This window comes from Myxine glutinosa, chromosome 1, assembly GCF_964187855.1.
Source record: "Myxine glutinosa chromosome 1, kmMyxGlut1.1, whole genome shotgun sequence".
Lineage (NCBI taxonomy): Eukaryota > Metazoa > Chordata > Myxini > Myxiniformes > Myxinidae > Myxine > Myxine glutinosa.
In genome coordinates, this window is record NC_136261.1 from 212,786,439 (window position 1) to 212,803,340 (window position 16,902).

Here is a 16,902-nt window from a genome sequence, read left to right on the forward strand (position 1 = left end):
ACATGGCACAGAACAAGAAACCCATGGACATAGTTGTCATTTATTGCTAAACAAGCAATACATGGAGGTCTTATGTCTCATGTTAAGAAATATGTTTCATGTCATCTCATATCCTGATTTCATGTTAAGAGATAAGCCGGTGTTTACTAAAGGCTGGGACAGAATTATATCCCCAGCAATTTTGATGTCTAAAATTCATAAGTATGTTTTTTTTTAATATCACTCGTCATTATTAAATTTGCAGTTTGACCAGGGTGGTCACAATAACTCGTCCCCTCTTCATCAAATATATTGTGGGATGTTTAACCTTCACCAGCACTGGTACACTGATTGGTCCTTTGTCTTAACGTCCTTCTGAAGGACGACATGCACGCACACACACACACACACACACACACACACACACACACACACACACACACACACACACACACACACACACACACACACACACACACACACACACACACACACACACACTTAATTAATTGTACAGTATCGGTTGTTCTTACACTTAAATATAAATAATTTAAAGGATTGTTGTAAATGATGTTAATTTCACAACATCCCATATTCAACTTTATTTAAATTGTAAACCTCAAACATAGTTTCTCCACCTAAAGCAAGAACCTTAACCTGTAAGCAATTGACTCATTTCCCGACTGCATGGATCATCAGCTGGGCACCATTCCTCCTCGAGGTTTCAATCCTTTCAGCCCAGGACCTCTCCAAACGGCGGATCCACAACCTCGATCATGGATCCACATCAACAGATGGTACATCAGTAGATCCACAACCTCAGTTGCGTCCAGGCAGTCAGTCAACCCATCAATGCAACATCACTTATTCCAACTTTACTCGCAATAGGATTTAATGTGTTATCATATATTTATAACTTTCCTTACACACTCGATAATATGATAATAATATGATAATATCATGACATCATTCACATCTTAACTGAAATAAACCCCCCCCCCCCTACACACACACACACACACACACACACACACACACACACACACACACACACACACACACACACACACACACACACACACACACACACACACACGCCTCACCCTGAGTGTCAAACATCAGGATGACAGTTTATAGCTGGGTCAAGATTCAGACCCAGGAGATACAGCTCAGAACTTAGTGCATACGTCTACCTTTAGGCAATGCTAGCAGACCTTGCAGTCAGTTAAAAGTAGATAAACCCAGCCGGTGGATTTAATTTTCTGTATAGATTCCGAGATAATTTGAGTAGAGGCAGAGAAGATTGGGCTTACCTCAAAGTACGAGTCAATGTACTCGGACATTATGTGCTCAGATTTGGGTTTATTTTGACAATAAATGACATACATTTGTAACCTCCGTTCCTAAAAACAAGACAAAACAAAAAAACAATTGAGGGAATTGTTCAAATATGAGAGAGTGTCAAAATTAAATATATTAAAACACAAGATACGAATAAAATTAAGTGGGGGAAAGAAGAACCTTATGATGCGCAACATCTATATTAGTTTAAAGAATGAGAGAAAGGGAAGAAACAGGGATATAATGAATTGTTATGGTGTTTTTACAGATGAAGGCCAATTTATGAAAGTGAGTGATTGCATGTACGAGATGTCCACTAAACGTACATGCTTGATGAACAGGGGAGCCAACCTCTCTGGTTCGATGACACACTTCTCAATCTCACTTTGGAAGAAGCTGAAAGGTGTTGGAGCCATTGGTTATCACAGCATCTCACACACAACGAAGACAACGACAACAACAACATACAACAAAATATCAGATCTGCATTGAATCATACTTGTTGTGCCAATCGTAGATTTGCTGAATATTGCCAAAGATGATCTTGTCTCGACCCTTCATGCCTTCTGGGCTTCCTTCTTCTCGCATTATGGACATGTAACCCTGAAAATGATGACAAACGTAATTGTTTAATACTGATGACAGTTTCCATAACATTTATGGGAAACTAGCCGAAAGCACCCGGCGTTGCCCAGGTTCTTTTTGAATGAATTTACAACTATAATTCAGCTTTTACTCGCGGCCGTAGAAGATAGACGACAATAATTCAGCTCAGCTTTTAATTGCGAAATGGGCCCAGCCCGGCCGAGGCGGCCTCGACCGGCCTCGCCACCTAGCCTATGACCTTCCCAGGGCCCGTCCCGACATTTTTGGTTCTTTTTGAATGAATTTACTACAATAATTCAGCTTTTACTCGCGGCCGTAGAAGATAGACGACAATAATTCAGCTCAGCTTTTAATTGCGAAATGGGCCCAGCCCAGCCGAGGCGGCCTCGACCGTCCTCACCACCTAGCCTATAACCTTCCCGGGGCCAGTCCCGACATTTTTAGTTCTTTTTGAATGAATTTACTACTATAATTCAGCTTTTACTCGCAGCCGTAGAAGATTGACTACTATCATTCAGCTCAGCTTTTAATTGCGAAATGGGCCCAGCCCGGCCGAAGCGGCCTCGACCGGCATCGCCACCTAGCTTATAACCTTCCCGGAACCCGTTCCGACATTTTTAGTTATTTTTGAATGAATTTACTACTATAATTCAGCTTTTACTCGCTATAATTCCGCTTTTACTATAATTCAGCTAACTACCATCGGGTTCTTGGTCACCTCTATTACCAAGGCCCTTCTCCCCCGATTGCTCAGTTTGACCGGGCGGCCAGCTCTCAGAAGAGTCCTGGTTGTTCCAAACTTCTTCCATTTAAGAATTATGGAGGCCACTGTGCTCTTGGGAACCTTCAATGCAGCAGAGATTTTTTTGTCGGCTTCCCCAGATCTGTGCCTCGACACAATCCTGTCTCTGAGCTCTGCAGGCAGTTCCTTTGACCTCATGGCTTGGTTTTTGCTCTGATATGCATTGTCAGCTGTGATACCTCATATAGACAGGTGTATGCCTTTCCAAATCATTTCCAATCAATTGAATTTACCACAGGTGGACTCCAATCAAGGTGTAGAAACATCTCAAAGATGATCAAGAGAAATGGGAGGCACCTGAGCTAAATTTCAAGTGTTATAGCAAAGGGTATGAATACTTATGTAAATGTGATATTTCAGTTGTTTCTTTTTATAAATTAGCAAAACTTTCTAAAATCCTGTTTTCTCTTTGTCATTATGGGGTATTGAGTGTAGATTGATGAGGGAAAAATGAATTTAAACGATTTCAGCATGAGGCTGCAACATAACAAAATGTGAAAAAAGTGAAGGGGTCTGAATACTTTCTGAATGCACTGTATATAGAAGAAGAGTGTTTGACAAGTGTAGTCCAGTTGAACATAGCCCGTTTCTATTGACCAATGAGTTTCTGACTGGGTGGATGACGGAAGTACCACATAAGCTTTAGATAAGGTACCACATGGCAGGCTGTTAGCCAAGGGCCCAAGGTGAGGGCTTGTAGAGTGGTTGGTAGAGTGGCAATCTGGATTCAAAACTGTCTTAGGGAAAGTAAGCAAGGAGTGTGTGTGAGTGCGACGATATCCCAATGGGAGGATGTAAGTAATGCGGTATCACAGAGGTCTGTTTTACGATCATTATTATTCATAATTAACATCAATTATTTGGACAGTAGGGTTAAGAGTAACCTTTCGAAATTTGCAGATGACACCATGCTTGGAGATAAGGTATAGACAGCAGAGACAGGTGTGATTATATTCAGGAAAAGCTGGATACTTTTAATGGATTGGGCAAAAGATTGGCAGATGCAGTTCAACTTAATAAAATGTAAGGTACTGGGGTTGGATAAGAATAATGAAAATATATATTATTTTAAGCAAGGGGAAATCTTGGAGCGTATGACACAGGAGAAGCATTTGGGGGTGGTAATTTATACAGGGGGTAAGTAGACAGCACAGTGCCAGATAACTACAGGTAAAGCTAGCAGGGTTTTAGGTTGCATTCGAAGGGTATCAATTATAATTCAAACAAGTCAGGAGACGACGATGGTTCACGAGCGAGCGGTATTCAATGACAAAGGACGGACTACTTTGAAATGGCCGTCCTTTGTGACCTTTAAAAGTCAAAACCGACATTGAAATATATATAAATAGGAATGTATTATCTGTTATGAGACTAGTTAGCTACACAATACCGAAAATTCGGTTCGATTCCGACAACTATGAAGATTTGACCTTTGTGACCTTGAAATGTCAAAACGAAGGTTACTGACCTTGAAATGAGATAGAAAATAATGTATAATCAGTTATGAGGTTAGTTAGCTACACAATACCGAAAATTCGGTTCGATTCCGACAACTTTGAAGATTTGACCTTTGTGATCTTGAAATGTCAAAACGAAGGTTACTGACCTTGAAATGAGATAGAAAATAATGTATGATCAGTTATGAGGTTAGTTAGCTACACAATACCGAAAATTCGGTTCGATTCCGACAACTTTGAAAATTTGACCTTTGTGACCTTCAAAGGTAGAAGATTCTGAAATTTGTTGGAAAACTCGTATTTCATGATGTATGTGATAATATAAGATCATGTACGACATTTCACCCTATCAGGAAGCGAACAATGTCATAAAACCATCAAAAATCGACTTTTCTAAATTTCGTGACCTTGTGACCTTGACCTTCGGGTGAAAATGAAAAATCAAGCTCCGTGGGGCTAGACGTATGACATTGGCCTAACCAAATACCGAAACCCCTGTCAGATTCCACCAAACCCCTCGGAGAAGATGTAGCTTGAACTCGATTACCCCCTAAAAGGACATCTTTTTTGGGCGTGGCTCCGCCCACAATGGGCGCAATACGCCCACTCGAGGCAGGACACAACTAGATCATGATATCAACCTCCCACCCAAGTTTCATCAAGATCGGATGATATCATCGGGTAGTTATGCTGCGGACAGACAGACACACACACAGACAGACGCACACACATGACGAATATCGTGGTCACTTGATAACTCGTGAACCAAAAGAGGTAGTGTTAACTCTGCGCAGAAATATAGTGAGGCCTTGTATGGAATAATGTGTACAATTTTGGTTATCACATATGAGGAAGGCCATAACTACCATTGAGAGGGTACAGTGTCGAGCAACTTGATTGATCCTGGGCCTAGCTTGACAAAGCTAGGAGGAATGGCTGAAAGAGACCGGATTTACAGACTAACATACGCGACACAGCCCAAGATTATTAGACAAGACAAACACAGCCACTGAGCTTAGGGGAAGTGAATTTCCTTGTATTTCCTTGTGTGTGCATTTCGGTTATGAAGGTTAAAGATCCCAAAGAAGTTCTCACAAAGAGTAAGCCAATGTGAGCATTATCTTGCCTAAATTTACTGCTGTATATTAAATGGTATATCATTTGCAACAGCCTCCTCTATGGTTCACCCTCAAAAATCACCAATAAACTCCAATACATTCAGAACTCCGCTGCCCGTCTACTCACCCATTCCCGGACCCGTGACCACATCACCCTCGTGAGAATCCAGTACAAAATCCTCCTCTTGACATTCAAAGCCCTCCATAACCTGGCCCCATCCTACCTGGCTGACCTCCTCTCCAGACACACTCCCACCCGCAACCTCCACTCTGCTGGTACCAACCTCCTGAGCCCCTCCATCCGGACCAAATTCAGATCCTGGGGGGACAGGGCCTTCTCCATCGCTGCTCCCACCCTCTGGAACTCACTACCTCACACCATCAGAGACTCCTCCTCACTCACCACATTCAAAACATCACTAAAGACCCACCTGTTCAACACTGCATTCAACATTCAACCCACAGCATTTAACCCCTGACTATCTTTTCTCCTTCTCCCTCCTTTTGCTTTAAATATTTCCCTATTGATTCTTGTCTTTTTGCAATTGTTGTTTTCATGTATTGTTATGCATTATGTTTTCCACTCTGTCAAAGCGCCTTTGGGCTTCTTGAAAAGCGCTATACAAAATAAATGAATTATTATTATTATTATTTGATTGTACGATGGACCTGGAAGTTGATAGGGGTGTACATACAACACAGAAAACGTTGGACGAAATGACCTTTTATCTTTTTACAGGAACGAGGCTCATGGGAGAACTGACGGCGAGACAAACATCAAGGGAATGAATGAACAGGAAAAGAGGAAAGGGAGAAGGGGAAGAAGAGTTAAACTAGCAAATAAGATGGTTGTGATAGGAAAGGTTAATGGGGAAATAAAGATCATGGGTCAGAATTGGGGATGACAAGAGATGGTGGTGCACTGCGTGCTTGAAGTCCTCAAGGAAAGAATAAGACAGAACAACTCTGGAAGGCGGTTTCAACCTACTGTAACTACGTTTCCTTAGCCATCTCTTTGTAAAAATTACATCAGCATATACATTTCAGATGAATGGAGGGTTCACAGAATAAATGGCATGAACTCTTGTCAATTGGATAATTACCCTGCGCCCGCGAAGCGAAAAGCGAGGTTAAGCATTCATGTACGTGCGTACGTGTGTCGAGTGCCGTACGTGTCTGCATTTTAAAAATTCATTTTCTCGGCAACCCTTAGCCCGATTGACATGAAAATTTCACGCTAGCAGCACCTCCTCCTGTATAATATGTTAATGATTATTATGACGTCATAGATCACGTGGTACAGGCGCCATCTTGGAAAAACTTCGCACCTCTATATCTCTGAAACCACTCCATGGAAAAAATTGAGACCTGGCTCATTGTCAAGGACTCACAATGCGGAATAAGATACGTTAATGATGATGTCATCAGTGCCTTCGTTATGACGTCATAATTCGACAAATACAACACTTATCCTCCCGATCATTATTATTATTTTTTCAGCAACCGTTGGTCTGATGGACACGAAATTTTCACCATCGGAGTGCCTCCTCCTTTAGAATATTTTAATGACAATAAAGACGTCATCGGTCATGTGGGAAAGACGCCATCTTGGAAAAACCGAAAAATGTTGCACCTCTATATCTCCAAAACCGCTGCATGGAAGAAATTGAAACGTGGCTCATTGTGAAGAACTCCATATGGGGAATAGGTGTTGTTAAGGATGACGTCATTGGTGCCATAATTATGACGTCATAATTCGACAGGGAAAACGCTTAGTCTGATCAGTTTGAAATGTATTGAGCGTGATCTATGCAACAATTATATTAGAGAATATAAATTTATGATGTCATCGCTCACATGGTCTGGCAGCCATCGTGGATTAAAGGGGGAAAAAAGTTCAAAAACATAAGAGTTGGCTCGCAACAAGTTGACTGCGTAGGGTAAGTATTCTATGAATACCGTCTAGTTGATAATGCATTCGGACCAATAAATGGGCAGCGAGAGAGTTGAGATTACTGAAAATAGATTAGAATATAAAAGAAAATCGAGTGTCTAACAAACTCACCTCAACAACACAGCTCAGGTTGTGGACGTAATTCTTTTCTGTCTCCGCAAGCTCATGCAGCACAAACTCACGGGCCCTCAATGCACCCTGCTTCTGTTCTTCAGCCTCTATTTCTGAACAAAGCGTATCTGGACTGCAGCCCTGGCCTAACTTCACGCCAGCTCGAGAGGGCAGTGCCGGGGCACTGACCTGTGATAACACAAGAGGTGTTCAAGGTGGGTCGACAAACAGTTTAGTAAGTAGGCAAGTAATTGATTCAGCAAATAAATAAGTAGGCAGGGAACTCCCTTTTTATGTAAATGGATCATTCGTCTGCTATGTAGGAAAGCAAACATAGTTGAAAATAGGTTTCCTCGAATTTTCAAGAATTAGGGAGTGTGAGGTCATCTTTGAAACATTTTTACCGAGGTCTTAATCAACTTCGATGTAAAAGTTTTTTTTCCCCAGAGATAAATATGATTTTTGGTAAACAAGAAATATTCTTGTAAAGGTTGCTTTAATGGGAGATGATGCTAAATGTGACGAATACTGAAAATAGAGGTGAATTAAGTTGTGACCTTCAAATAAGTTTATATCTTTAAAAGTGAAGTGTGGCACGAGCTTCTCAGAATCTATCTAATTGTTTTCACGTTAAAATAAACTTTCATTTTTATCTAATTATTGACAATTGCACAATCACTGATGTAATGTCTTGTCTTGCTTATGCAATCGACTATAAATAGATGAAGCGCGTGTGTGTGCGTATTTGGGTGTGTGTGTGTGTGTGTGTATGTGTATCTGTGGGTGTTTGTATGTGTGTGGGTGTGTGTGTGTGTGTATTTGTGTGTGTGTGTGTGTGTGTGTGTGTGTATGTGTATCTGTGCGTGTTTGTATGTGTGTGTGTGTGTGTATTTGTGTGTGTGTGTGTGTGTATGTGTATCTGTGCGTGTTTGTATGTGTGTGTGTGTGTGTGTGTGTGTATTTTGATGTGTGTGTGCGTATCTGTGTGTGTTTGTATGTGTGTGTGTGTGTGTATGTATATCTGTGCGTGTTTGTGTGTGTGTGTGTGTGTGTGTATGTGTATCTGTGCGTGTTTGTATGTGTGTGTGTGTGTGTGTGTATTTGTGTGTGTGTGTGTGTGTGTGTGTATGTGTATCTGTGCGTGTTTGTATGTGTGTGTGTGTGTGTGTATTTTGATGTGTGTGTGCGTATCTGTGTGTGGTTGTATGTGTGTGTGTGTGTGTGTGTGTGTGTGTGTGTGTGTGTGTGTGTGTGCATGTGCGTGTGTGTGTGTGTATCTGTGTGTGTGTATGTGTGTATGTTTGTTTGTGTATGTGTGTGTATCTGTGTGTGTATGTGTTTGTTTGTGTATGTGTATGTGTGTATCTGTGCGTGTGTGTGTGTGTTTGTTTGTGTATGTGTGTGTATCTGTGTGTGTTTGTTTGTGTATGTGTGTGTATCTGTGTGTGTGTGTGTGTGTGTTTGTTTGTGTATGTGTGTGTGTGTATCTGTGTGTGTCTGTGTGTGTATGTGTTTGTTTGTGTATGTGTATGTGTGTATCTGTGTGTGTTCGTATGTGTGTATCTATGTATGTGTGTGTATCTATGTGTGTGTGTATGTGTATCTGTTTGTGTGTGTGAGGAAATTGTTTTTTTGTGGTGTTCTACTAGATTTTCTGATGAGGAATGTGATACACCAAAATGATCAATATGATCTCCTGAGTTAAATAGGCCAATTAACTACAAATAAGAATTCCCATTTTTCTAAATGCACGCCATGTTAAGGTGTATCGAGCAGTTTAATAAGTCCTTCCATGGCATGGCATTCTAATTACAAAATAAATAGCAAAACGAATGATACCATTTTAATAGAACATTTATTAATTAATACCAATAATATAAATTAACAACGGTAATAGCATTAGCATAATTTGTCAATAATAATAATGAACAATAATCCTCCCGACCCTTCCCTGCCATGGCCCAAACGCATTTGGGCTTGGTGAAAGGTAACCTAATACTCAAGCAGTACAGCAGGCTTGTGTGCTACAAGGTCGTGAAGACCAATTAAAATTTGATCCAATGGAACAAACTGGCCCACTAGTCTACTATAAGTGGACAAGTTGTGTGTGTGTGTGCATGTGTGTGAGGCATGTTTTTGTGTTCTACTGGAGATCTGTAATGTGGATGTGGTACACCAAAATGATCGTTCGTTAAGGTCTCCTGAGTTGATTCGGTGAATTAGAAGACAAGTAATCCAGAAGAATTCCCATGTTTTAAATGCATGCCATGTTAAGGGTGTAGTACTGGTGAAAAATTGAGAAAACTACATAGGTACCTTTGAGAGGCCTTTACACAAAAACAAAGTCAAGTTAATATCTAATTTTCAGTTTTTCTTGAAAGATATAATCTTGGCTTTAACTCAGACCAGTTTCAACGCTTCTTTGTCATATTACATGCATATAATTTGCATAAATTAGACCGTCAATAAAAAACAAGGAAAAACAAAGAACACATTTCTACTTCTATCTTCTATGTCACCTATCATTCTTTTCACACAAAACTTGGTACATGTATTATACATGTGTTGCTCTACTACCTGATGAGAGGATTTTGTGAAATTATGTCAAATGTTCACTAATTAGCTAATTATGCCAATTACCAGATAAAACTTGGTTGTCCTTCAATAAATCCACAATGGCTACTCCTATAAATAAAAGCCTTCATCATTTTAAAGGAAGTGATATTCTGAATATCCTGTCCAAATTTCAGCCCAAAAGAATGATGCAAATTAAAGTTATAACAAATTTCATGCAAAATATTATATTTCTTGTAAATTGCGTGTAAAGATAACAATAATTAGGGGTACTTCTATGACCTCTAATAGCATGGTTCTTGTTTATAAGACTATAAGGAAACTGTTCAGCTAAAAAAAAAAAAAAAAATCACCTGTTCACCAGTACTACACCCTTAAGGTGTATAGGGCAGCTTAATAGGTCCTTCCACGGCTTGGCTTTCTAATTACAAAATAAATAACAAAAATGTACTATGAAGCTACGATGCCTTCCATCAAGAGCCGGTGAATTATCACAAGCCTCCTGATAAATTCCAAATACCTGCCGAAAACTGTGGTTAGCAAGTGTCGTCTGGTATTTGTGGACATCTATTGACAATAAGTTTCACCGATTGCTATCTCAGTGTGGTTGTTGTCTGCTCAGCAGTTCTGACATTATAAACGAATTCATTGTCTCAGGTTGTTCACGTCACTTATGAACGGTCATCTTCAGAGAAAAGGCAACCATTGTGATGATTGATTATGATGATCGTGATGATCATGGTTATCTATCTATAATTCCAGTAATCTCTGTGTGTATGTTTGTATGTTTGTATGTTTGTATGTATGTATGTATGTTTGTCTGTGACCGCTGTTTCTCGACAACTACCGGTCCGATATACTTGAAACTTGCCAGGTATATTGCTGGGGACCCGAGGATGTGCCTTTTCAAGGTTTGAAATTAATCGGACAAGTAGTTACCGAGCTATGGCGATTTAGCCGTTCGCCGTTCGCTTTGGCGTTGCGAATGGACCAAACCATTTCATGTAAATAGAGGGGGGGGGGGGGTTCTGTGGTCGTTGCGAATGGACCAAACCATTTCATGTAAATAGAGGGGGGGGGGATTGTCACCGTACTCGCAAGCCGTTCGCCGTTCGCGTTGGCGTTGCGAATGGACCAAACCATTTCATGTAAATAGAGGGGGGGGATATAATTTTAGATATATATATAGTACGGGCATATATATAGTACGGGCATGCCCTAGTATATTCAATGAGCATTATTTTAAGCTGTAGCTTATTTTAAAGTTCTATGTTTTAAAACTTTGAAAAACAATTAGATGGTGAGACACAATGAGCGTTTACGCTAGATTAATTATTTATACCATTTATGCACTCAAATAAATTCCTCCGAATTATTATTCATTCCATAACAATAATTGTAATATTCAAATCAGTAAGCCACATTTTTATTACGATTATTTTATTACAATAATTCACATATATTATCTGTTAGCAAGTTTGCTAATCATTAGTATTAATTATGCATGATTTTATTATTTTTTGCTTTTTTATTCTCGTTCACTTGGAGGCCTCATGGGCAGCCCAAGCGGAATTTTGCACGCAAGGATTGCTACGACATTGCAGTATGGCTGACCTTGCGTCTTGGAGGAGGGCATCCTTCTCTTCGTTCAAGTTCCTGCTCTGCAGTCCTGCAACCTTGTGAAAGCCTCCGCAAACCGTTTGGACGACTGGGCTGCAGGAGAGCAGGGAACAACGTTTGTGTACATCACCTGCACATGATTTGTACATGATTATTTATACATGGTGAAGAAAAGATTTATAAATTACAGAGTTAATGTACACCATTAAAAGTGTATGTTGGACAAACTATATAATCTGTACAACATTAAAACATAAGAAACAAGAAAAAGAGCAGAGATTGCAAACCCTCGCCAGGATGTATTTTCAGTAGTTTTTAAGGCTTTTGTGTTAAAACAAATATGGCGGCCGAACCACGTGACGGATGATGTCATCATTTTTTTTCTAAACTAATTTATTCCTAGATTATGCTCAAGAAATTTCATCTTGATCGGATGAAGTTTTGTAATTGTCGAATTATGACGTCATAATGGAGGCACCTATTACATCATTATAAACATATTTTATTCCCCATGGAGAGTTCTTTTCAATGAGCCATGTCTCATGACGTCATATATTGGCGGCCGAACTATAGGCGTCATAATTATCCCCAATGACGTCATAATTATCATTAAAAAATTCGACAGGTGGAGGTGCACCTTTGGTGAAAAATTCCTGTCAGTCGGACCAACGGTTGGAGAGAAAATCATATTTATTCTGTGCGGACAAACAAACAAACAAACAGATGAAAAATCGGTCAGAGACCGAGGACTTGCCGGGATGTACTTTTTATCGGCCATTTTGGACAGCTGCTCCTCGATACGTTTGGCCTCCCAGAGGCCGACCGCGCCGACCGTCTTTTGGACCTTCCCGCCCTCGGCGACACACGCCCGTCCGCCCGCATGGATTACATGCTAGCCCTGCTCGGCGACGGCCGCGCGGATTTCCTGTTCCGTGCTCTCTTCCTCCGCGCGCTGCCTGTACAGGTGCGGCTCGCGTTGGCCGGGTCGACCATTACGGAACCGCGGGCCCTGGCCAGGGAGGCGGACAAGTACTTCGCAGCCCACGACGCGCGGCCGGCATATAGCACGGCCGTCGTGGGTCCCGGCGCCACGCACGGCGCGGGTGGTTCAGATCCTTCCGAGCACGGCGTAGGTTTGGCGGATCGCCGCGTGGCATGGCGTTCGGATCCTCCCGAATACGGCGTAGGTTTGGCGGATCGCCGCGTGGCATGGCGTTCGGATCCTCCCGAATACGGCGTAGGTTTGGCGGATCGCCGCGTGGCATGGCGTTCGGATCCTCCCGAATACGGCGTAGGTTTGGCGCATTGCCGCGTGGCATGGCGTTCGGGTCCTCCCGAATACGGCGTAGGTTTGGCGGATCCGTGCGTGGCCGCCGCCACGCCCCGCCCACCACCGTCGTCACAACCGGTGCGGCGACCACCACCGGGCCAGACCTGGTGCCATTTCCATGCCAGGTTCGGCCACAAGGCCAGGTCCTGTCGCCCGCCTTGTACTTTTGGCAGGTTGGGAAATGACCAGGCCGGCGCTCGCTTCCTGCCATGAGCGTCGGCCATACTGGCAGCCTGTTGTTCATCACGGACACCTTATCCGGGTGCCGTTACCTGTGCGACACGGGAGCGCAGGTGAGTGTTGTTCCCGCCGGTACGTCCGACAAGCAGTCCGCGGGCCGGGGCCCCGCGCTGCTTGCCGCCAACGGTACGTCCATTCGCACATACGGAAAACGCTGCCTTTCTCTGCGGTTCGGAGGGCAGGTTTTCCGATGGTCGTTCGTCACTGCCGACGTGCCTATGGCACTGCTCGGCGCGGACTTACTGTGTGCCAATGGTCTACTGGTGGACGTCAAGCACAGAAGGCTTGTCCAGGCTGAGACGTTCAGCTCGCTCGCTTGCACGCTGCCAGCCTCGTTGAGCAGCTCCCGGAGCGGCTCATCGAGCGGCTTGCTGAGCGGTTCGGTTCCGGCCAGGTTCATCTGTACGCTTCCGGCAGCGAACGAATTCACCCGCCTCCTCGCGGGTTTCCCGGCCCTCACGCGGCCCACCTTCTCGGCGGGGGCCGTCAAGCACGGGGTGGAACACCACATCCCTACCGCCGGGCCACCGGTCTACGCCCGGGCACACCGCCTCGAGCCGACGAAGCTCGCCGTAGCTAAAGCGGAGTTCGCTACGCTGGAGCGGCTCAGCATCGTGCGGCGCTCCGAGAGTGCTTGGGCGTCGCCGCTTCACATCGTGCCAAAGCCCGGCGGGGGATGGCGACCGTGTGGGGAATACCGGCGCCTCAACGACGCCACCACCCCCGACCGCTACCCCGTCCCCCACATCCAGGACTTCTCCGCCCGGTTGGCGGGCATGTCCTTATTTTCGAAGGTGGACCTCATACGCGGCTACCATCAGGTCCCCGTCAGGCCGGAGGACATCCCGAAGACGGCGGTCATCACGCCGTTCGGCCTTTTCGAATTTCTTCGGATGCCCTTCGGTTTGAAGAATGAGGCTCAGGCGTTCCAGCGCCTAATGGACAGCGTCTTGCGCGACTTTGATTTCGTCTACGTGTACCTGGACGACATCCTCGTCGCCAGCGCGTCCCGCAAAGAGCACCTACACCATCTCCGCATGCTCTTCGAACGTCTAGGCCAGCATGGCCTCATCGTGAACCCCGCCAAGTGCCGGTTCGGCGTCGCCGACATCGACTTTTTGGGGCACCGCGTCATGAGGCACGGGGCCGTCCCCCTACCGGCCAAGGTGGAGGTGGTGAAGGGGTTTCCGTGCCCCCGCACGATCAAGGGGCTCCAGGAGTTCCTGGGCATGGTAAACTTTTACCATCGGTTCCTGCCCCGCATCGCCCAGCTCCTGTGCCCCTTGCACGAGGCCCTACGGGGCAAGCCGGGCAAAGGTGACGTTACCTGGACCGAGCAGATGGACGCGGCGTTCGCGGGCGCGAAGCTCGCCTTGGCTAACGCCACCATGCTCGCGCACACGGCGCCCAATGCACCGATCGCTCTCACCACCGTCGCCTCGGACTACGCGGTGGGCGCGGTGCACAAGCAATGGGTGCGTGGTGCCTGGCAACCGTTGGCGTTCTTCAGCCGGCAGCTTCACCCGCCCGAACGCCGCTATAGTACCTTCGACCGCGAGTTGCTCGGGCTTCACCTGGCGGTCAGGCACTTCCGCCATCTGCTCGAGGGCCGTGCGTTCACGGCTTTCGTCGACCACAAGCCACTGGTTTTCGCGATGGGCAAGGTCGCCGAGCCGTGGTCGGCCCGGCAGCAGCGTCATCTCTCGGCCGTGTCCGAGTACACGACGGACATCCGGCACGTCGCGGGGAAAGACAACCCGGTGGCGGATTGCCTTTCCCGGTCCGTCGCCCACGCAGTCCACCTTGGCATCGACTATGCCCGGATGGCGGCGGACCAGGCCGCCGACCCCGGCGTCCAGGCCTTGCGGACCGCCGTCATGGGCCTCCGCGTCACCGAGGTGCCGTTCGACGGCGCGGCCCTCTTGTGCGACGTCTCCCTCGGGCGGCCTCGCCCCATCGTGCCCGCGGGCTGGCAGCGACAGGTTTTTGAAGCCATCCACGGCCTGTCCCACCCGGGCACGAAGGCCTCCCAGAGGTTGGTCGCCAACAAGTTTGTCTGGCATGGCCTCCGGAAGGCCGTCCGCGGCTGGACCAGGACGTGCCTCGCGTGCCAGCGCGCGAAGGTGCACCGGCACACCCAGGCCCCATTGGCCCCGTTTACGGTGCCGGCACATAGGTTCGACCACGTGCACGTGGACTGGGTGGGACCTCTGCCCCCCTCGCGGGGCTTCACCCACGTCCTCACCATGGTGGACCGCACCACCCGGTGGCCGGAGGCCGTGCCTTTGGCGGCGACGACGGCGGCGGCGGACATCGCGCAGGTGTTCATCGCCACCTGGGTTGCCTGGTTCGGCGCCCCCTCGGACATCTCGTCCGACCGCGGCCCCCAGTTCACCTCGGATCTCTGGGGGGCGGTCACGTGGGGGTTCGGGGTCCAGCTGCACCGAACCACGGCCTACCACCCCCAGGCCAACGGCCTGTGCGAGCGTTTCCACCGCTCGTTGAAGGCCGCGCTCCGGGCCACCCTCCGCGACGGCGGCTGGGTTGACAGGCTCCCCTGGGTCCTGCTGAGCCTCCGGACGGCGCCCAAGGACGACCTGCGCGCATCCGCGGCGGAGTTGGTCTTCGGACAACCGCTGCGGGTGCCGGGCGAGTTCCTCCCCGACCCCACGGCACCATGGTCCGCGGCGCAGGAGCGCTCCGCACTGCAGGAGACCGCCCGGAGGTTCGCCCCGGTGCCGACGGCGCACCACGGGCACCCGCCTACGCACGTCGCCCCGGAGCTTCGCACCGCGGAGTACGTCTTCGTCCGGCACGACGCCCACCGGACACCACTGCAGCCCCCGTACGACGGGCCTTTCCACGTGCTGGAGACCGGGGTGAAACATTTCACCTTGGACATCGGCGGCACTCCCGACCGCGTCTCGGTGGATCGCCTCAAACCGGCCCACTTCGACGTGGACCACCCACCGCCGGTGGCTCGGCCCCCGCGTCGGGGCCGCCCCCCTGCGGGCGGACCCCCGGCACCACCCAGGCCCGTCGGCACGCCGCCCCCCGGTCCTGCACCCATCCCGGGTGCAACCGGAGGCATCCCTGCACCCCGGACGCCGCCAGTCGCCAGAGGGCGCTTCGGCCGGGTCATCCGGTTGCCCCGCAAACTGGCCCTCCAGGTGCGCGGGAATTCTGGGGGGGCGCGTGTGGCGGACACGAAAGCTCACTGGCGTGAGGGCATCATTCCACGCACCAAGTGGGCGGCGGCCACGCCCGAGGGGTAGGCGTGGCCGCGGGATATACACCGGGCGCGCAGCCCGGAGCGCTCCAGTGCGGATGAGTGAGCAATGAATAAAGAGCTCGATGATAACCAAAGCGTTGTGGCCTACCTTTGTTCAATGTGTGTGCTCCTGCACCACATTATTATATTTTTCTATCTTGGTATTTTTTACCACAGGCTTCCAGCTAGTATTAATGTAATTGTTGATCACATAATAATTTGGGGCCAACGTGTTCTTTTAAGCAATGGGGAAATTTCATTTACCTGTTAGTCAATGCACCTGTAATAAACAAGATGGACACTACAAGGACTTTCTGGAAAGAAATCGGAATTTGAAGGAGGAGGATTTAGCGTGGGTTAACGGGGGTAGAAAAGATCAAGGTTTTGGATGAGGAAAGATAAGAGATGGTATTTTTTTCTATACCAAGTCGAGGCTCGTGTAAGAGCTAACACATCGAACAGATAATAAAGGGAGCGGCAGACAAGAGGGGAAGAGAGA

At 46.9% G+C, this 16,902-nt stretch overlaps 1 protein-coding gene across 5 annotated transcripts in view; it reads right to left on the reverse strand.

Annotated features, from left to right (window-relative positions):
• LOC137433788 (rho guanine nucleotide exchange factor 25) overlaps positions 1 to 16,902 on the reverse strand; it is a 278,788-nt gene that overhangs the window by 36,905 nt on the left and 224,981 nt on the right. For all 5 annotated transcript variants that reach the window (XM_078783280.1, XM_078783275.1, XM_078783260.1 and 2 more), the window contains 5 exons: positions 11,557 to 11,655; positions 7,369 to 7,557; positions 1,820 to 1,923; positions 1,647 to 1,716; positions 1,293 to 1,382 (listed from right to left, as the gene is read on the reverse strand). In XM_078783280.1, the coding sequence (XP_078639406.1) occupies positions 1,293 to 1,382; positions 1,647 to 1,716; positions 1,820 to 1,923; positions 7,369 to 7,557; positions 11,557 to 11,655 (552 nt within the window). The remainder of the gene's footprint in view (positions 1 to 1,292; positions 1,383 to 1,646; positions 1,717 to 1,819; positions 1,924 to 7,368; positions 7,558 to 11,556; positions 11,656 to 16,902) is intronic.